The following is a 22,918-nucleotide window of genomic DNA, read 5'->3' as shown; positions in this document are numbered from 1 at the left end:
TCTGGCCGATATTCTGACTTTTTTTCATTATCGCATCAGCAGATAAAATTTCCCATTTGGCCGATTTGTTTCTTGATGTGTAAATTAATTACAAAAATTTGATGACGAAACAGAAATCAAAAGAAATTGCTATCTACCATTTAAAATCCATTTTTTTTTTTTTTTTTTACAAAGTTAAAGTTTTGTGTAAATATTGCTAAATAAGAGTATTATTTTTTTATTTTATTTAGCAATTTTATGTTTATGCTATTCGACCACTAGTCACTACAGTAGGTGGTTGCTAGAGTATTCAGGGCTGTTTCTCAAAAGCACTGTAAGCCTAAGAACGTTGTAGAAACCATTGGCGCCAATGGTCTCTACGTTTAACTAATGCTTGCTTTGGGAAATGAAGCCCAGGATGCTCGCTTGGCACAAGTAAATGAGCCCACCTCCAAGTCTATATTATTCTGGTCATAGATATGACACAGGTCCCTATTTCAATGTAAGTCTATAATTTTAGTTTTTCTGCCTGTTTTACTGTCTGACGGTTGAAAAACGCTAAGTCTGATCACTTTGAAAAGTAAAAGCACACCTTTCCTCTATTTAGCGCATGATTTGAGGAATCATTTATATCTTTAATGCAAGTTTTGAAAAATCCCTAATCCTAAATGTGAGCAATAATAATCTTGCTAATATATGCAGGAGAAGCATTGTAAAAAATTATTAATGACTTTTTTTCACGTAACTTCAAAAGAAGCCTTCCTTAGAATACATGGTTGTTCCATGCTGCTTTATTATATGATGGGGCTCAGGATGCAAAAATAAAAAAAGGAGAAAGTGACCCTGTTCCGTCATAATGTATTTACAGACGGTGGTTGAGGGCAGTCATGCAAAAAGACTAATGCATCCATGTTCAAGCTGTGGGTCTTGGATGACGCACTTGCTGCAGTCTGACATAGCAAATTTAGTGCCATCAGACCAGAAGGGACATTCCTGATTGAGTGTCTAGTAATACTGCCTGCTGGTCCACACTGCCGCCCATTAAAAACTCAACTCCCAAAAATAAAACAGTGTTAGAGTTAGTGAGTTGAATTCATTTCTTTGAATCCATGCCATTCCTAGTGCATATACATCATTATATTTGTATACTTACTGTAGAAGTAATACTAGGGAGCATCTCTCAGCATTTCTGAAGTCTCTGATGGTCTGAATGTCTGTGGACATTTTCCTCAAATGACACATGGAACATCCGGGCAAAAACAAAGAGGAAACAGTGGGGGTCATGACACATCCAGCTTCTGCTGGCCAAGTGTAAGTGTGAGGCATTTCAGGCAGGGGAGGTCACCCAGTCATACTGGACTCTCCATCGGTGTGTGTGTGTGTGTGTGTGTGTGTGTGTGGGCATGTTTGTGTGGTTTACGAGGACAATTTTTCAGGTTACAAACTGGTAATTACAAGGGTATTATGCTATAAATGTGGTTTATGAGTACATTTCTAGTCTCCCCATAATTTAAATAGCTTGAAAAGCATATTAAACAATGTTTTATTGAAAATGTAAAAATGCAGAATGTTTTTTGTGAGGGTTAGATTTAAGGGTTGTTTTAGGTTTAGGGGATATAATATATAGTTTGTACAGTATAACAATCATTATGTCTACACTGTAAAAAAAAAGTTTTTTTTACAGTTTTGCCAATACATTTTACAGTGTTTTCCCTGTTTTTTTAAATGACAGAAATGTTTTATTAAAATTACAACAAAAAACAGTTAATTGACATGTGTAACATAATTTAACAGAGAAACTATGTATAAATGGAATACACTACATATCTGTTTTTTAACAGATTTTCAATGATAATTTTAACAAAACTAACCGTAAAAATCAAGTTTTTTTTTATTAACCTGCTGGCCTCTTTTAACACATGAAATACTGTAACAACTGTGTCCATTTCTGACACCCCTTAGTTTGTCACAGATTATCAGAGATCTGTTAAAAATAGAGATATTGAAAGTATATTTACTTTCAATAAAACAAGTTTAGCTGTTTAAAAAAAAAGACCGTTGCAATTTAAATAATAAGCTACGAAAACCAATGCAAAAGAAAAATCACAAACCTCTGTGTTCAGCAAATCATTTTCAGGGCAATAATTATTTAAGCCAATCAGAATTGACACCTCTGCTAAGTGGGTGCACGCAGAAAGAAGCGCGCGACATGAAGGATGAAGACGGTGGCGCGCTGGTGAACTATTCTGCTGTTTTCGAGGAAGCAACACGTGTGAGAGGTAACGTCAAAAATATTTACTGACACATTCAAAAATTCAACGCAATACTGACACATAGCTAAAGTATACATTAAGATTGACGACCGAAAACAAAACAAGTAATGTATGTCAGATGTTAGCTAGGTTGCAGATACATTTTAGCTTTGTGTTAACGTTACCTAAATGCCGTTTAACGTTGCATTTATAAGAACATTATCTTTGTGTTAGCTTGTATTTTTGTGGCCGTGTCTGTGTGGCACGTGGCTTGCTAACTAAAGTTGACCACTGCTAGCAACAGCTTTCAAATATGCTGCGCACTTGTTAAGCGCATTATCTGGCCCAAAACATCGTCAAAAGCGTTAGAAAAAGATAATTGTTTGGGTTAAAGAGATAAGTCAACGTTGACTTTGGTTTCAAATGGTACACTAACAGCAGTCTCTTTGGTGACAGCCCTGTGTGGCTTTCTGGCAAAAGCATCCACGATTGTTCTCAAAAAATAATGTCAGCAAATTTAGTGTAATTGATATACAGCTAAAATGACATAAGGGAAATACTAGTGTGGTACTAAATGGTCACATTGTAAAGGTTTAAGAAACAAACACACTTTATTTCAATTAGTAAAGGCTTAAAACTGAGTGACTGTTTCAGAGATGCCTGATTTACAGATTTTTTTTGTGACTGAATCTGAATCTGTGACTCAAGTAAATAAAGAAAATCAATGTTACTGTGTTACAATTTAATGTAATGTAATTTTGCACAATCATTATGCAAACTTCTTTCTTTCTTTTCCCCCTCAGATTTTTGATGCAATACCAGGAATTGGGACATCTGGAACTTCTGGAATTGAGATCAGTCAGAAGTCTTCTAGCTCAAACATTATATTAAAGTAAGATTGCAATATGGCAAGTGTTCTAAATGCTTTCACATGTCCTATATGTGGCATTTCTACGAAAACAGTGAAAGGGTATGTAAATCATCAAAAATTACACACAAATGAAGCACATGGTGAATATGCCTGTTGTGTAATTGGGTGCAAATCAAGGTTTACCAAGTATAATTCCTTTAAAAGTCATGTTGCGCCACCATAGGCGGTCATCCGTGTCACACTGTGAAACCGCACAGGGTCCACTGAAATTTGAAAAGCCATTGCCAGAAACAAACAGTTGATGGACCCCATTGACTTCCAAAGTATTTTTTTTCCATACTATTGAAGTCAATGGGGTCCATCAACTGTTTGGTTACAAAAAATTCTTCAAAGTATCTTCTTTTGTGTTCAACAGAAGAAATAAATGTATACAGGTTTGTAACAACTTAAGGTTGAGTAAATGATGACTTTATTTTGGGGTGAACTATACCTTTAGATATTTCTGTGTCACATCTCTTGCTCAATTTAAATACTTTTTATATGGCTAAACATTTATATGGCTCATCAGAATTGCTGATTATGAAAAATGTTTGTAGCACTATATTCAAGTGTATTTCTGTCTTCACAGATGACTTTTCAGGATAAATATCAGATAGGGGGACCAAAGTGGAGAAGAAGCCATCTAAAAACAAAACAAAATTAAGATTACTGTTGTTGGTTTTTTATTTTTTTTATTAAAGCAAATCTTAGTTATTTTTGCAGTTTAGCTAAACTGCAAAAAAAGTTTAAGTACTGCTATAAAAACATTGTGTGTGTGTGTATATATATTTATATTATCTGTACTTAAACTTTTTTTTTTATCATTCTTTAAAGATACATTTTCTGTGTTTTAGAGGTGTATGACTGTATTTTAACAATTAATGTATGTTAAAATTAAAAGATTTCATAGTATTATAAGGAGATTTTTGTGTAGAATAACAGTAATAAACCGTAATTATAGGAGAAGAAATTACTGTTTTTTTACAGTGTGTATCTGTTTTTTCCTGACAGTATTTTTCTGTTTTTAAACAGACATTTTCTGGCGCCCCTGCTGCCAGAAAATTACCGATTTTTTACAGGGTTTTTTTTTACAGTGTATGGAAAGTCCTTATAATGATAGGTAGACCAACGTGTGTGTGTGTGTGTGTTAACTTGTGTCTGAGTGTGGCTAATATTTTATTAAAACGTATGTTCACGTCAATTCAAACAAACATAAAAGATGAACACTGAAAAGTCTAAGGGATATTCAGACTATGGATTATTGAAGGGGCCTTATAATTGAAAAACATAATTTTTCTAGCTCTTTTGAAATCAAAGTTGAACATGCACAATGTAGATTGAAGACGTACAACCTGTAAGCATGTTTTGTCACTCACACATGAGTTACACATGCAAAGAGGTTAGCTGATCATTAAAATAATAATTTAGTCAATAATCATTTAAAATTAAATTGAATCTTTTTTTAGTGCAAGATAACATTAAGGTCCTCATGAAATGGTTGGCCGAATACACATTTTTCCTATAAAATGGTAAGAAGCAGGGACACAAAAAAAGGGCTTGTCTTTATATATATATATATATATATATATATATAAATAGTAAAAAGCATTTATTTTCTGCCACTGCCCAGCAAAACAATGATTTACAGCTGTTTGGTTTTGCTATTTGGTTGCAGGTCATGGTACAAGGGCATTCTAGAGAGCATTGGGCCTGTAACGATAATTATGTTATCGACGTATCGTAGGATATATGGACCTGACCTCGATATTGCCCATTGTGTTTACACGCGTGTTTGTTTATATACTATTGAATGTCACCAACATTTTAGCCAGTTGCGCTGCTGTCCTCTCATCAGCTCTCTGTGTCGAGGCGGGGCTCAGGCAGCTCCTCAACACACACAGAGCAGACGGTCAGCGACAGGTGAAGATTACATGTCAGGGCTCGACATTAACAATTGTCCGGGTCAAGTGGAAATTTTGAATGGGCAAGTTAAAGAGAATTTTACTTGCCTGACCGGACAAGTAGCCCGATTAAAATCTTAGTAACGAATGTTAGCTAAATGCTGGATTGCAGGGATTGAGCACAATTTTACACAATTTTACACTTTTTGGACTCAAGATGGCACCGAGTATGGCTGCTGCGTTGCGAGCTGAGTTACAACACTGCGGTTTATTGTTTGTTTTGTTTACAGTTCTTTGTTTTTTTGTCTTGGATGTTGTCTGCCTTATTGTTTACGACAGCCAAACGCTTTTGGACATTGGTTCTACAATTTCACATCGAAAACCGGACTTCAAATTCCTTAATGCGACCCGCTGTTTACAAACACGCCGGCGGTGCCCTTTGTCTGGGCTGCTCGGCCGCGGAAACGCAGAAGGAAAAGAGGAAAACGAGCCGGCGTTCTCATCAGAGTAAGACGTCGTGCAAATCGACCCCCGCTACCCAGTATACTACTGGCAAATGTTCAGTCTCTGGACAACAAGCTCTGCGAGCTGAGAGCGCAGATCTCTTTCCAACGAGAGACGAGAGATTGCTGCGTTATCTGCCTTACAGAAACCTGGCTGGCTGTGGAGATTCCAGACTCGGCCATCGAAATCACGGGCTTTTCCGTGCACCGAGCGGACAGAGCGAAAGACCTCTCCGGTAAAAGCAGAGGTGGTGGTGTATGTTTTATGATCAACAAATCATGGTGTGATCAGAGGAACGTACATTTCATCAAGTCTTTCTGCTCTCCTGACCTGGAATATCTCATGCTTATGTGTCGACCATTCTGGCTACCGAGGGAATTCACAGCGGTCATCATCACAGCTGTGTACATCCCCCCACAAGCCGACACAGACCGGGCACTCAGGGAACTGTATGGGAGTATAAGTGAGCAGGAAACTGCGCACCCTGAGGCTGCGTTCATTGTTACCGGGGACTTTAACAAAGCCAATTTCAAAACAATCGCTCCAAAATACCACCAACACAAAGTTCAACACACGAGGGGACCAGGTTTTAGATCATTGTTACTCTCCTTTCCGGGATGGCTACAAATCCCTCCCCCGCCCCCCATTTGGCAAATCGGACCATTCTTCCGTTCTGCTTTTGCCCGCTTACAAGCAGAAGCTGAAACGGGAAGCACCCACCCTCAGAACGATCCAGTGCTGGTCGGACCAGTCAGACTCTGCGCTACAAAACTGTTTTGATCACGCGGACTGGGAGATGTTCCGGTCCGCCTCTGATGACGACATCGAGGTTTACGCTGACAGCGTAACGTGTTTCATCAGGAAGTGCGTAGAGGACGTTGTTCCGACCAAAACAATACGGATATACCCCAACCAGAAACCATGGGTTAACGGCGAGGTTTGCGCGGCACTCAATGCGCGGTCCTCCGCTTTTAATTCTTCTAACAAGGAGGAGTGTAAACAAGCCAGTTATGCCCTCCGTAACACCATCAGTGAAGCCAAACGCCAGTACAGGCACAAACTTGAAGGTCAGTTCAACACCACTGACTCTAGAAGTATGTGGCAGGGAATTAATACCATCACGGACTACAAACGGAATAAAGACTCCGCTGTGAACACCGCTGCATCTCTCCCGGACGAACTTAATACATTTTATGCTCGTTTTGAGGACAACACCACCGTCCTCGTGGAGAGAGCACTCGCGGCTGACGCTACAGAGGTTGGTTCACTCTCCATCTCTGTTGTGGATGTAACCCGATCCTTCCGACGGGTGAACACTGGTGTCAGGAGCACAACCTCTCCCTCAACGTCAGTAAAACCAAGGAGCTTGTGGTGGATTTCAGGAGGAAAGATGGAGAACACAGCCCCATCACCATTAATGGAGCCCCGGTGGAGAGAGTCAGCGGTTTCAAGTTCCTCGGTGTCCACATCACTGAAGAACTTGCATGGTCCGTCCACACTGAGGCCGTTGTGAAGAAGGCTCACCAGCGCCTCTTCTTCCTGAGACGGCTGAGGAAGTTTGGAATGAACCAACACATCCTCACACAGTTCTACACCAGTACTGTAGAGAGCATCCTGACTGGCTGCATCACCGCCTGGTACGGCAATAGCACCGCGCACAACCGCAAAGCCCTGCAAAGGGTGGTGCGAACTGCCAGGAACATCATCGGAGGTGAGCTTCCCTCTCTCCAGGACATATACACTAGGCGGTGTGTGAAAAAAGCTCGGAGGATCATCAGAGACTCCAGCCACCCAAGTCATGGTCTGTTCTCACTGCTACCATCAGGCAGGCGGTATCGCAGCATCAGGACCCGCACCAGCCGACTACATGACAGCTTCTTTCCCCAAGCAGTCAGACTGTTGAACACTTGATCTATCAGGATCAATAATTAGCACTGCACTTTATTTTTCTATAATCTCACACTGGACTGTCAACATATTCTCCTCAATATATTACTTCATATTCATATATATATATATATATATTTCATATACTCCTACTTATTGTATTGTATATTGTGTGTATTGTTTACTGTACATTGTATATAATTATTGTGTTGTGTAAGTATGTGTACATTTGATTTGTAAATTATGTTGTGTAAGTATGTTGTTTATTGTAATTGGTATATGTCTCGTCACTGTCATGACTGCTATGTTGCTCGGAACTGCACACAAGAATTTCACCTACTGTTGCACTTGTGTACATGGTAGTGTGACAATAAAGTGATTTGATTTGATTTGATTTGATTTGACATTCTTGCATGTTTCACTTTTAAAATGCAGGGAATTCCCTCTATCAAGTCGCCCTCTTTTCCTCTCGCCTTCACTAGTGTTGCAGTTCAGCAGCTTGTGAGTGTGAGTAGTGGGGAAGCGCATATTTACTGATTTTACATATATAAACAAGTATAAACCTGTTTATTGATCATGCGAATGGTGTTTGATCCCCGTCTCTATAATAATTAATAATTATTATATTAATTCTATTAATAAATTAACTATTGCTCCTGTTCATAATCAACAAAGCTGTCTTCATCGCAAGCGAGCAACGCTGGACAGAGATCTAATTCTGTCTCGTCACATCGTGGCGCACCCTCATAAAATGGAAAGAAAGGCAAAAATTGAAAAACTATTAATACTTTGTGTAATAATTCCATCTGTAGAGTGAAGAAAAACAGTGAAGAAAAACAGACTTACATTTAGGCACCCGTTACATCACTCCATCTAATGTATGTATCTGAGGTATTTTCTCTGCCATGTGAATCAGTCAGTTTGAATATGTATATAACAATATATATTATAATAATATTAATAACATTAATAAATTACACACAATGAAAACATATTATATATCTTTAATATGCATATCTGTTTTGAATATACAACATAACTGATTTAGCAGAAAGGTTTTCTCAGGATTTTTCTGTTAATATTTTCAATACATTTTGTAATATTAAACAGCCATTGTTTAGTATCAGATGATTTACCCAAAAATGAAAATTTGATAACACTTTACAAAAAGGTTCCATTTGTTAATGATGGTGATGATGGAGAATGAGCCGGTATGTCGACATTGTTTAAAAACAGTGTCAACAAAAAGTGGCAATACAACTAACCAAAAAGCTCATCTAAAACATAACCATCCCATCAAGATTTCTGAGCTGAAAAAAATAAAAATAAATAATAATAATAATAATAAATCGCACTTGGAGGTGGAGAGGCGCCTTAAGTCGGGACTTTTTGACATTCTGATTCCAATGTCTGAATTCTCTGAATAATTAAAAGTGAATTGCTCTTTGAAAGGGTGTGCTTGCATTATTATGCTATTTATTATCATTATATCAGTGGCATAAGATGGTCTAAAAATGACAATAATTTTGTTTATAGCAATTATTTCTGGGACAATATATCATCCAACAAAAGTAGTTATCATGACATAGAGATCATTAAACAGTATTTTACAAAAATATTGATAAATCCCTTCGTACAATTTGAGTCATTTCCAGTATTTTGGTCCATTTTCCTGAAAGGCTGAAAACTGTAAATATGCTAAATAAAAATGTTTGTCAACTTTTAAGAGTACACTAGCTTATACATTATATGGCCTCAAAGATAATAGACATGGACCAAATTATTTGATTTTCATGGGATCCTTAACATCATAGACTTTAGAGAAAATATATAGCCTATTTCTTTTACTAACAATATAAAGCCAATCTAATTGCATTTGGTAATTTAATCTCAATATTTTCAGTGATACACACATGCTAAAAATATATCAAGTGCAGAAAGAACAAGAACATACAGCGGATAAATGAACGACACGGTCATTAGAGAAAGTTAGTAAATCAGAACCATTAATCAAGAAGAAAATACTGTCATAGAAATGTAGCCAATCTTTTAAACTATAAACTAATTTTTTTAACATATCTGTGCAATATATTTGAATTACAGGGTAAATATCTTGTATAAATATCAGGTAGAATTTCTGCATCCCGGGGGTTTGATTTCTGTTTGTTATTAAAGGGACAGTTCACCCAAAATTCTCTAATAATTTACTCACCCTTATGCCATCCGAGATGTGTATGACTTTCTTTCATCTGCTGAACACAAAGATATTTAGAAGAATATCTCAGCTCAGTAGGTCCTCAAAATGCAAGTGAATGTATACCACAATTTTTAAGCTCTAAAAGGACATAAAGGCAGCATCTGGGAAAGCATGAGTGTATGCTATGAGAGAATTGTCATTTTTGGGTGAACTATCCTTTTAAGGTTTATTAGCTTTTGGATCTTTTCTGGATACCATTTTCAAATCAAATTGTTTACATCATGGCTATCATGATTATTCTCCCTTCAAAGTGCCCTGCGAAGGCATTATTTATGCCATTTGAAACACATTGATGGTGTATAGCAAACTGTGACCTTCAATACATCTTTTTAATGACAGCTGTTTTTACAAAACACCCCTCCTACTGTCTAGTAAACTGATAAAGTCGCTGGCTGAACCTATGTAACGTTGTCGCTGGCAATGACAAAGACGATGAAGATGATGATGTGTGATGAACCCAAATGCAGTTTATAATCAATTGTGAAATCCAAAAACCGTAACTCCCAACATGAACAAAATACAAAAACATTAACTTGACTTGACTTGACTTGACTTGAACAATCCAAAAGTTACATTAACAATACCTGACAATGGAAAATGGCAAACATGAGGCTTAAATACATGGACAAGGGAGAAACATGACAATGATAACCAATGACAAGACAGAACTGATAACAAGGTAACAAGACAATAAACCAATGAAAACAAGACACATGAACATGGAGCGAAACATGAAATCACATGACAAATGAAACAGGAACAAACATGGCATGGAAACAGGAAATAGCATGACATGAAACCACATGACCTGGACAGTAACAGGAACTAAACTTTAAAATAAAAGACATGAACAGAGAACAAAACCAAATCTAGACATCACAACCTAATAATGTAATTATTCACAAAAATCACTACCTGCTTTGCCTAACAGTGCTTTCTGTAACTTTGCAATTTGACCAACTCTGAGAGGAAGAAACTCTGAAACCAGCATCCCTGAGAGCTTGACAGTATTTATTTGGCAGTACTATCCAGGACACAACACATCCATAACAAAGATGCACTATCATTGACTACATTTCAAATGCTGTTGCTGAGTAAACAACTCACAGCACTTTAGCGACCCATTAATTTGGAAACAGTATGACAGAACAAAACTCATAAATAATATTCATATAGGGAATATGTTAAGGTAAAAGGTAATAGGCTGGTCTCATTAAGTATGGAATTTCTGCTGTTTCTTCAGCATTTCACAGGCCCAAATCTGCCAGCTACACTCATGATCAAAGATGAGGCCAAGCACAAAAGCTACATCCCTGAGAGCTATTTAGTGAAACAGAACATCCAGCAAAAAACAGGGCTCATTCCCAGACATGGCATCTACTACAAGCCAACACATGGGCAAGCATCGCTCCAACTCCCATCAATGTAAAATGCATATTAGTGAGGTTTTTTTAATGAAGCCTTTATACTACATATGGCAAAAACATCTGTAATATCAGGCCTAATTTAAGGCCCCACTTATACATGGTATTAAAATGTGTTAAAAAAAATTCCCATTGTTTTCAAAGATGGTTTTGATTTTCTAGTTTTCACAATATTACAGTAAAAAGATGCTGTTGTACAATCCTTTTTTAAATCAGCAAAAATGAATGGCAGTACCAAGAGAGTACTTCTATGATGTATAAATACTTCAATACTATAAAAGTAAAGTAAAACGTAAAATAATGTTGCAATGATAAGAAATTGAGGGGTAAAAATGTGTGTCAGTGTCATAAAAATAATGTCACAATAATGGCCCTAAAAATAGGTAGGGATGTTCCAATACTTACATTTTTGGTACTCGCTTATACCAAGTCAATACCAGTTTTATAAATTTTTTTCTCTGAAATCTATATCAACAGTTTATTTACATTTTATCATCAAAATTGTGTTTAAATTAATTCATTAAAACTTTAATCAAATGAAAATATAAAAATGTATTTTCAACATAATATTGTATTATTTTTATCAAACAAAGTGCTTTTATACAGAACCTCACAGCACAACCCAAAATATAGCATTGGAGTTATATTTTGTCAAAAAAGTGCTGCATAACATTACTATGTATTACTATTACTACTTATTAAAATTACTATTTATTTATTTTTGTTATTATTATTATTATTAGTAGTAATACAGTGAATATATAAATAACTTTACAGTAGTGATATATCTCTGTCAAACTTTTTTTTTAAATTTAAATTGAGCTTTTATTTTGATGGAGCTTTTATTTTGAAGTGTTTCTGTGTGATGACATTAACTTTTCATTCACTACATGACTCAAAGTGATTATTAAACCACAAAGGCTGCTATTTAATTAATCAAATAAGTAAATACTCTGCTTGTGCCTTGCACTACAATGTGAATTTGCACTGTTTACTATCATCAGCTACAAACAGAGCCTGCGATGCACAAGATGGTGTTTCTGTGTATGAGCCAAGGAGGAGCTTTAAAAGGAACGTGCACCCGGTGTTGGCAAAACACTGTCTCCACACATTCACAAGTGCTCACTTTTGATGCATATCGCGCATGGCAACTATATATTTATCTCATAAAATTGCAGCTTTTGCAGTTAAATACAGTAATCTCACTAAGACATAATGTGATTTTAATTTGTGTGACTTAAGTTTATGGAATGACATTTGTATGTAAGTATCGGTTTTTGATATCAGAGCATTTTTACGAGCACAAACGTGTTCTTTTGATTTTGGAGCAAAATCGAACCAGGACATTTTCCATGAGAACCACTTTGCAGAACATTATTGGCAGTTAAAATCTCTTCTTTCAGCACAGTGGTTGATTGACAGGTGAGTAGTCCCTTCAGTGTTGTTCGAACACATGAGTGCTACTACAAGTGCAATGTGGTCAGAAGTGATTTTGACAAAGGAACCTAAAATGTAATGTGGGCCATTAGACTCAGGGATAGGCTAGACAGTTGGCAGATGGGCCAAGCTCTTAAATGGTCCCCCCACCCCCATGGAGACAGGCCTGTGTAATTCTCTTTTTTATGATTGCTACCCTGTTCTTTAAAATAATCTGCTGCAGCATCTCTGGGAAATTATCGTGGAGGTTTAAGGTGTATCATTGAGACACAATATACCAGGAAAGCATATAAACTCAAACAATCATGGCTGATGGGATTTTGGTTTCAGTGATTCAGAGTGCGCATATGGGGAGGCCTTAAACATAATTCACCACCAAATGGTGGCAAAAGGCTGAATGTAGCATGCCTTTGCCCCAAAGGCATTCCCAGCTTATCCAGCTTAAATGACATATGCCATCACTACACTAGTTGAACCTTGACAAAGAAACATGCCACCAAGGATAACCCCTTGCTAAAAAACATTTAGTCATTTATTTATTTTCAATTCCAGGAATCATATGGCACTACATGTCGTGATGAGAATAGATTTATCTCCCATGATACAGTAAAGAAAAAAACACAAGAGGCAGTACATTACATTGGTTTAACCACAGGTCAGTGTTCTTAACAACCTGAAAGCAAAGTAATATCACTCCAACGCAGGGGGTCGATTGGCGTATTGCTTTAAAACGGTGTAAATATCAATACGATAAAATACTCAAATGTTCAATACACAGTTAAATCTTCCTCCAAGTAGTGGTCCATTATCATAAATGTGGGTTGTTTGCCAAGCAACGTAGCAACTTGGTGCAATAATAAAAGAATGAGCAGTCACAGCTGCGCATTTACAGTCATTTTACAACAGCGTTAAACATGGCTCATCCAATCAGAGCTTAGAATCTGAACTACATGTTTTACAATATTGGATTTTAGAGAGTTAATGCCGCAAATGTGGGCCAGCAAATGTAAATGGAAAATCCACTTATGTGCACAAACGGCAAACAACATAGATGTTTCACAGGAACACTGTTAATTTGTATCTAATGCAGATGCACAGATCTCATCAGCTTTGAGGAGACAAATTCTCAGTCACACTTTGTGTATGGCAGCCACGCTTTCTGTGTATTAGTGTGAGTGTTTGTGTTGTGTACATCATTAATGATCATAGGAAAATTTATTTGTAAGTGCAACAATTTTCTTCAGGCCACATCTCTTTAAATTAAAAACGAAGACTGTGAGATCAGCCTATTTTGCTTCCGGATCAGCAGCGATGCTCTGGGATACATTACATGTATTGTTTGTCGTCTTTCTCCGGCCCTCAGAGTCAGGGCAAGGCTATCTCTAGCACAGCTAATTAAAAGCCCATAGAGAGCTTAACAGCATATCAGAAGATTACAACACAAAGATGACTCATTCCCACAGCCTGTGAACATGCATCATGTGACCATAGGGCTCCACCCATCTTATCTCCCTGATGAAACCAATAAGATCCCAGAGCATCTCCAGTTGAACAGCCTTGAGCTTTCTTATTATTATCAAAACAATGACATAAACATTAGGAGGCCGGTCTAAAAATAGTTGATTCTTAAAGGGATAGTTCACCTAAAAGGGTGATTTTCAGGAAACCCAACAAGAAAATATCCTGGTCATATTTAACCCCAAAACTAAATCTAAGAAACTATAGTGTCCATAAAGAAAATTAAGCCTACATTTGGGACCATAAAGATTACTATTCCTATTGTTTTCAAATGTGGGGGGTTAAAATATGCGTCAAAGACCAAGTTCAGGCATGGCATGAATGAATGAATGGCGCAAGCAGATTATTATGTTATTTGTTAGCAAATCAGCTCGCTCACAAGTGATATGTCAAGCCAATTGGCTTACATGGTATAAGCAGATAGGTCCTTTAACGTGTAACTCTGTGGGCAAAATAAAGTAAATTCAATGGGAATCTGTGCAATTGTGCAAAAAATGTTTGCATGATGGCAAAGAATTTCCCTGCGCAGATTTCGCATGGATTAAAAATTTGGTGAACTTTGACATATGAACTCTGACAGGTGAACTTTGACAGGTAATTTCACCACGTTGACCAGTAGGAATTTGCTTGGTTTGGCAGTGACCTCTGTGTGGGTGGTGCTTTTTACACATAACTAAATATTCACAGTGGACAAGGATATCCTTTTAGTGGTGAGTTTCTTTTAAACATCACTTTCACATAATATAAAGTGGAGAATTAAAAAGAGGCTGTTTGGAAATTAGTTTTTTTGCTGGTTTCACACTCGCTCAACGTCTTCCCACGCCTTCTTCACCTACAGAATTTCGCCATGCAGAGATAAAAATGAAAATTCTGTCATCTAGTGTTGTCACGGTACCAAAATTTCAGTATTCGGTATCGATACCAGTGAAAATCCACGGTTCTCGGTACCAATTTCGGTACCAAACCAAAGTTTAATTTAGACTAAATTTACAAGAAAAAATCCATGGTTCTCGGTACCAAAGCAAAACACAAAAACATGCTAATTGAACACCACACTATTTTTATTAATAAAGGTAAACAATGCCATTCTTTATACTTATTTAAAATTGTGTTTCAAGTTTTTCCACAACTAATAAATGAAAATAAATTACACACCTAAAAAACACACAACGTAACGTTATGCTAATGATTTACTACACGGCTAACATTGTGTTTATTTCAATCCGACATTCAAATTAAAATATGGTATATAACTCAAAACAGAACCTCTAAATTTGAAATTAATTTGAAACTTACCTGCTTGAACTCTTTCATTAGATCCGGGTGTCGGTCTTTAAGGTGTTTTATCAAGTTTGATGTGTTTCCTGCTTTTGAGAGAAAACTTCGATGACATCGTTTGCAAATTGGTTTTTGATGATCTATGATGTTCCCCTCGTCATCAGCCGCAAATCCGAAATATTTCCACACATGGCTCTTTCCTCCTTTCTTATCAACAAGAGCAGTCACCACAGCAGCGCCGGCGGTCGCCATGTCTCAGCGCTTTCATGAGGAGGACGCAACTTCACGCGCTTCATGCGTGCATGCGCGAACTTTGACCGGGTACTCGGTACCAATGGTACTTGGTACCGAGACGTTTTTTTTTTTTTTAGTACCGACTTGGTACCGAAGTACCGAATATTTTGACAACACTACTGTCATCATTTACTCCCCCTCATATTGTTTCCAACCCATATGATTTTCTTTTTTCTGTTAGACAGAATGACAGCCTCAGTCTCTATTAACTTTTTTTGTTATTGAATATTTCCTCAAAACAATGAAAGTGCAGTGTTTTCCCTACATGCATTCTGCTAAATTATGAGCGCCTGCTGAAAGTTCACATGATTCATTAATATTCTTAATGCAACGTAACTTTTGTGAGCCCCAATCAGCTTCAATCCATGCATGAGTTATGTTTTGTTCCTTTAAAAAATGTGTCTTTTTGATCAAATCTTTTAAGTTAACGAATCGTCCTCGTTCACCTCCATACACTGACAAATTTTATAGTTCACTGACATCTCCCCCATTTGAAGCCAGTGAGCTCTAGTTTGAAGCATGTGACTCAGAATTTAAGTTGGGGCAGAATGGTACGGCACGGTGTTCCGGCACCCCCGATTCCAAAAATAAATAAATGGTCCAATCTGTGATATATCAGAACCTGTTCTGCTATATTCACCAAGAGCGGAACTGTTTTCAGCGTGCCTTGCTCCCCCCCCCCAAACCCAGTTCTACTGTTCAGTAGATAACAACACCACCTCCCCCAATGAAAAAATACACCCCTTCAATGAACGAGCAAGGATGAGGATTGGAGTCGTCAAGCTGGACACTTTGCGCTTCCCATCGTGTGCTGAACCTACATCAGTCACGGAAGATTATGCAATGTTTGTTTTCTTTATTGCAGATGAAGTGGAATTCATAAACAGAAGTTTTAATTTTCTAGAGATGCACAGATTGCAATTTTCTTGGGCAATTCCGATTTCTGATTTTTTTTGTAAGTGTGACCTGCCAATATCGATTTTTGCAGATTTTTAATTGACAGCATATACAAATAAAAATCGACTTTTCTTCAATGCAAAACTAAAGCAGGGTGGAGGCATTTTTTGCCCTGAACCGAGGTGAAGCGGACGCCCCTGAAGTGGGGCGGACACTGCTGAAGGCGAACTGAATCGCGTAGCCAAGTCGGATAGTCCTGGCCAGACGGGTTGGAAAGCGTAAGCCACACGTCCAATCTCCGGGCGAGGCGCACTAAGAGGACAATCACGTGTTATGCACTTGCAGGTGAGGCCTTGCGGTGGGGGGGAGCAGGCCTGAGGTGCGAGTGTGGTGCAGATGGGAACGTGAAGGCGGGAGGGCCGCATTCAAGAGGGCCCGACTGCCATTGCTCGGTGTCTGATCAAAGTGAGAAAGTGAACCAGGGAGTGAGGAAACTGCTTTTTTTGCGACAATATGGGTACCGCAGCCCATTGGGGGTGCAGCAAACAAAGAAAAGGAAACAAAAAATTCTCCATCCGGCCCTCCACCAGGGGACAGGGTGGTCTGAACACCAGCTCCGTGGCAGACGTAGCTGGTTTCACCACTGCAGGGGGACGCCCCCGGCGAGCAGACGGGGTGTGGGATCTTAATAGGGCCGCAACGACGCGTCGACGTCATCGATTACGTCGACACGAATGAAATGCGTCGACGCGTCACATTCATTATTTACGTTTAAATATCGAGTAATGGCGGCTTCTGCTCCAGCTCATGGTGAAAATGACAATCTGGCTTTATCACATAAAGCCAGACCACTATCATCCAAAGTATGGGAATACTTTAAACTACAGCCGAACAGAAAGGTGCTTTGTTCACTATGCAAAGCGGAAATGTCATACCATGGCAGCACAACTGCTATGAACGAGCATCTTAAAAGGAAACATCCTGTGACTCTGCGAACTCAAAATGACGAGCCAGCTGGGTAAGTAGTAGGCTTTATTACAGTGAGTTTTTGGAGTTGTTGTTGTGGTCATACCTTCTTTTTCAGCTATTACAGCTTGTGTGCTAGTTAATAGTGTTAATTGCTAACGGTGCAGATGTAATTTATTGGCCCATTCAGCGACAATAAAATGGACTTTCATTTATAACTTCAACTTAAATCTTTCAACGAAGCCTTCAGTGCATTTAAATTGCCCGCTTTTAAAAGTTGTGTATGCACATGTAGACTAGAGACATGCACTCCGCGGGACCCAACACAACAGAGTGCGGCGCGGATCTGATGGCCAAGTGCGGGCACGGGCGGTAATGCACTCGTGTGTGTGCTGGTTGCGGGAGAATAAAACGATTCACGGGACTCCCGCAAAATAGAAATCTATAAATTGAACATCTCAAAACAAATAAATTGTCATTCATCTGTTGCACAAAAGCAACAAGAACAACTAAAACAAAATAGATAGACCCTGGCCTGTAAATCGTTTCTATGTATAACATGTTTGCAGCGTTTAACAATGTAGCCAATCACAGACATATGTGTTGATTTCTTGAACGCAATGGCCAATCAGAAGCATTTAAGATGGAATCTCCTCACCGCTCAAAATTGACTTTTTGTTCAGTGCTGAATTCTGCATACTGGCAAATCGATATAATGAAAGATTCATTGTGCAGTCAGTTTCATTGATAATAACAGAGATGTCCGCTTTTTAGGAATTATTAAGGGAGAAATCCGTCCCGCGCATGTCTCTAATTTAGACTTTAAAAACAAACAATAACGTTATATTTACATATTAACAGTAGCCTAGGCTGTAATCTAGTTTATTTATTTATTTATTTATTTATTGTTTATTTGAATAGGGACAGATACAAAAAAATTTTCAGAAAATGAATTAATAAAAGTTTGAAATACTAATGTAGAAGTTGTACTTATTATTTATTGGAAAGTTTGCCAATGGATAAATCGGCTAATCCCAAAAATATGCATTAGATTAATCGGAAAAATAATCGTTAGATTAGTCGACTAATCGAAGAAATAATCTATAGATTAATCAACAACAAAAATAATCGTTAGATGCAGCCCTAGATCTTAAGCCATGGGGGGCAAGATGTTTTGGATGGCCTCCGTGTGTTTCTTTACCGCCGAGAACTACTGGGTAAAGTCCTCAATGGTGTTGCCGTATAGGCCTATCTGGGAGATGGGGGGCGTTTAGACCAGACCAGATTCAGCCACAGGTGACATTCCTTGACCACAAGTGTGGCCTTTGCATGTCTGAGTGCACGCACTGTGACCATCGTGGCCCGGAGGGCAAGTCCGGTCGCCGAGCGCAGTCCCTGCTGCACATCAGGATCAGGACTACCAAGGTGCAGATCTTTTAAAGCCTTGGCCTGGTGGACTTGCATGAAGGCCATGGCATGCAGGGTGGAGGCAGCCTGTCCAGCGGCACTGTGGGCCTTGATCGCCAGAGACAACGTCAACCTACAGACCTTGAGGGGAATGCCGGTCGATCACGCCAGGTGGAGGCGTTTTGCGGGCACAGATCCACCGCAAACCTCCTTATCCACTTGGGGGTAGTGAGAGTGGACGAGCGAGGAAGTCGGTTTCGTTCAGTGAAAGGTTCCCTCCATGAATCGTCAGCTCATAATGCACCTCCGGGAAGAAAGGTACTAGCAGGGGGGCGGGTGCTGGCTGTAAGTGGTGCCCCGAACCCAGGAACATTTCGTCTAGTCGCAAGGGCTGAGGGGATAATGGAGGGTGCCAATAATTTTTTCAAAAGAATATTAAACAATAATTTAATAGAATGTGGCTGTAAGTGTTCCAAAATAAATAAATAAAAAAATAGCAAGCTGAAGCTTTTCACCTAGTGGAATTCTTAATTTAAAACATCATTATGCACAGAAATTATATGTTTTTTGTATTGTGGGCTAATTCCATGACTGCTGTCTATAATTTTGAATGGTGTTTAAAAGTAACTTTAATAAATAAACAGATGGATACTGTGATTAAATTTATCGCAAACAGTGGCCATTCCTTTGTTCAACGTGCACAAGATATTTGTGTTGGCACTCCTGGAAGTCCCGTTTGCAGATCGGCTCTATATGCCGTAAAGATCAATCCATAATCATGTACAATAAATTGGCTTTAAATACTGTTGTCATGATTAACACAGGTTAACTATTGGGGCAAACTCTGTCATGTGACACTACATTTTCACGTAATGCCAATTTTATCGACAAAAAGTGTTTCCAAACCATTTTTTCGTGACATTTGATGTATCGACATAGAGTTTATGTGCTTGAGGTAAACAGAAAATATTATGTCGACATTTGTTACATTTTAGCAATAATGTTCATTTCCATCAGCTTTATTTTGATGCGCTAAAACTTTTTTCACAAAAGATCCTTGGATGGAAACATATAGTGACCCCTAGTGTCACTACATCGACACAACGTCGAGTGAGTGACAAGGGAAATTCTGAATTTTTGTTTGATTTCACAGAAGGAAAGTCATATGGGTTTGGAACAACATGAGGATGAGTACAAATTGACAGAATCTTCGTTAAAACGAAGGGTGCAAGTAAACAAAAAAAATTGAGAATTCAATCTCTCTGAGCATTTACATGTGATTTTGATGAAATAATTGTTTATGTTTTCAAGTAGGTATTTCCATAACAGCATATCTGCAAATGTGAAACGTAATACATAATGTAAAGCAATGGCAATAAATCGTAAACTTATATTTTAGAACTTTGGGCAGAACGGTGACGTACTTTCGTGTAACTGCAATAATGGCGGGATTCCGCGTAAACTGATTGTTTATTACATCATAGATAAAAGTAGCCGATGGTCCTCGACCAACCCCACTGATTGGTTCGTTCTCGCTTCGTGCAGCAGGTGGATTGCCAGGAAATTCATCCCTCCACAGACCCATAAGGATTTAGCAGGGATCAATTCAAATCAGTGCGATTCTTCATAACACATTCTGCAATTTAGCATATCCTCAGAGATTTAACAACCCACTGAATGCAAGTCTTCATAAAAGAGACGTTGTATTTACAAAGGTGGCATGGTATATCATAGAGACATAGCCTACACATGAGCATGAGAAGAAATAATCGGACAGCTGTGAAGAATGTAAGCAGATTATGTGGCTTGCACACGTCAAGCAGCACAAAGTAAAGGACTGGACATAATATTAGCTCAGATAATACTGTCCCATTGACTAAGCTCATTGGAAATAGCCTAGCCATATAGCTAATAATGGTCCCAATAAACTGTATATTGAGAATCTCTGCTTTATCAAACATGCAGTAAAATAAAAGACAAACACCTTGCATCTCATAAACTGTATCAGTAAGCAACAGTACTTTTCAATGAGCACAGCAGAATTCAAACAGGTCGACTGATGCACCTGTCACAAACACTACATCACTGACCATAGAGTTCAAATAAAAGTAGCAAATAAGCCAGTAAAATACACAAAACCCCAGCTATGTATTATATAGGCTTACAGTTTGAATTTCGCGAACAGTAATTGCATAACACCTGAACGCGATCTTACCTGCGTTGCCAAAGAATAGAAGGATCAAGATTATCGCCTTGGTCGGAAACATTGCAATCCCTTTCTAGCACAATGTGTTTTATTAGTGTTTTCTTCCTTGCTTGCGATGAAGAATGCGTAATCCTTATGTCTGCGAAGTTTTTTAGGAAGTTTCCTTGAACGGGCGCAGCTCAGAATGAAGATCTTGGCCGTTGTACTGTATTGATATTGTTGCGGTTTAAATTAGCGTGCCCGTATGTCGCGCGCTTAGATGGAGAGGCAAGAGCGCGTGCACACTCAGCTTCAAGATGCACGCGAAATAAACCGGCCAATCAGCGGCGCCTCTGAGTAGAGGCGACGTGATCAATTATAACACTGGACTGACCCAGCCTGGAGCAAACATAAAATATACCTGGACTAGCTAGAGAAGAGATGGGAGGGGGAATGAAGTCATATGCAGCATCTTTCTGTAAGACAGCCATTTGTAAAAAAAAAGTGTACAGAGATCGTTTATTATTTTATATATTGTTCAGTGTTTCTCCTAGCTAGATGTAAAAAGGGCTTATCGCAGGCCATTTTGACATTTAATCATGTCCAGGATATGAATTAGCCTATAGATGTATTTTATTCTTGATTTGCAATGGAATTACTAGGCTACTAGTGAAAATGCAATTTTTTTATATCAGTAACTATATTTGCATAAGTAAAAAGGTTAAAATAATTTTCAACTTGTAAACAACATAATTTTGTACAATTAGGCCTATCTGTCATTCACTCCTGTTCAAAACGCAAACTATCTATTATCTTTAATAAATATATCTATAATTAATTTCTTACTAGTTGAAATTCCAGTTTCACATATGAGATACATCTTACTATAGTAAAATTGATAATTTTAGATTTCAATAATTACTTGTTTCTGGTATTAAATGTCAGTTCCTTATATCAACAATTGAGTTAATACTACAAATGCTATTTTTGATATCATTAATTTTGTTTTCACTAAAGTGGCAATGTTAATTTTAAATAGTTAAGTAACTAGTAAGTAAGCTATGTAATTACTCATTTATTCAATTTATTGATATCTGAAATCCATTTGATATATGACATACCAAATCTAACATGTTAAAATGATTTTGAGATTAGAAACAATATATTTATACAGGGTTGGGGAGTAACGGAATACATGTAACATGATTACATTTTTAAAATACAAAATATAAGTAACTGTATTCCACTACAGTTACAATTAGAATAATTGGTAATTAGAATACAGTTACATTCAAAAAGTATTTTGCTTGATGGAAAACATTTATAGATATAAAAGATGCGATCCAAAGTGCATTTGAACAGCAGTGAAACACTTTCTTATGATGTGTTACATTCATACGAGCAGACAGAGAAATACGTTTGAAGTTTGGAGCAGAAGAAATAGAAATAAACCTTGTATAAATTGTCAGATTTACGCTAAGCTAAAATGCTATTTCTGTTAAAATGCATTTTACATGTTACCAGACACAATCATATTTTCCATCCAGAAAATTCACGTTGGATCATCATTTATTTTTTCTAGTATGTTCTTTGATATTAGAGCAAAAATCTTATACTTGATAATAATGTTTGTATTGTTTTCCTCTAAAAATATTTAAAACATCCTTAAAACAAGATCAATTTGATTGTGTCTATATACTGTTCTGTTTCTGTTCTAGTTTTTATGGTCAAAACAAGTGAAAAAATCTACTAGTGCTGAAGAAGTAATCCAAAGTATTTAGATTCGTTACTGACCTTTGAGTAATCTAACAAAATACATTAC

The 22,918-nt window shown here is 37.7% G+C and overlaps 1 protein-coding gene across 8 annotated transcripts in view; it reads right to left on the bottom strand.

The window, feature by feature from the left end:
• The window catches only part of ncam1b (neural cell adhesion molecule 1b), a 160,838-nt gene extending 139,484 nt beyond the window's left edge, over positions 1–21,354 (bottom strand). For all 8 annotated transcript variants that reach the window (XM_052107175.1, XM_052107178.1, XM_052107176.1 and 5 more), the window contains exon 1: positions 21,127–21,354. In XM_052107175.1, the coding sequence (XP_051963135.1) occupies positions 21,127–21,178 (52 nt within the window). In that variant the 5' untranslated portion in view covers positions 21,179–21,354. The remainder of the gene's footprint in view (positions 1–21,126) is intronic.
• Positions 21,355–22,918: the final 1,564 nt, after the last annotated feature.

The sequence above is a fragment of the Xyrauchen texanus genome, chromosome 36 (assembly GCF_025860055.1).
Source record: "Xyrauchen texanus isolate HMW12.3.18 chromosome 36, RBS_HiC_50CHRs, whole genome shotgun sequence".
Taxonomy (NCBI): Eukaryota; Metazoa; Chordata; class Actinopteri; order Cypriniformes; family Catostomidae; genus Xyrauchen; species Xyrauchen texanus.
Note: the sequence above shows the minus strand (reverse complement) of the source record. Positions and strands in the feature narration are given on the sequence as shown.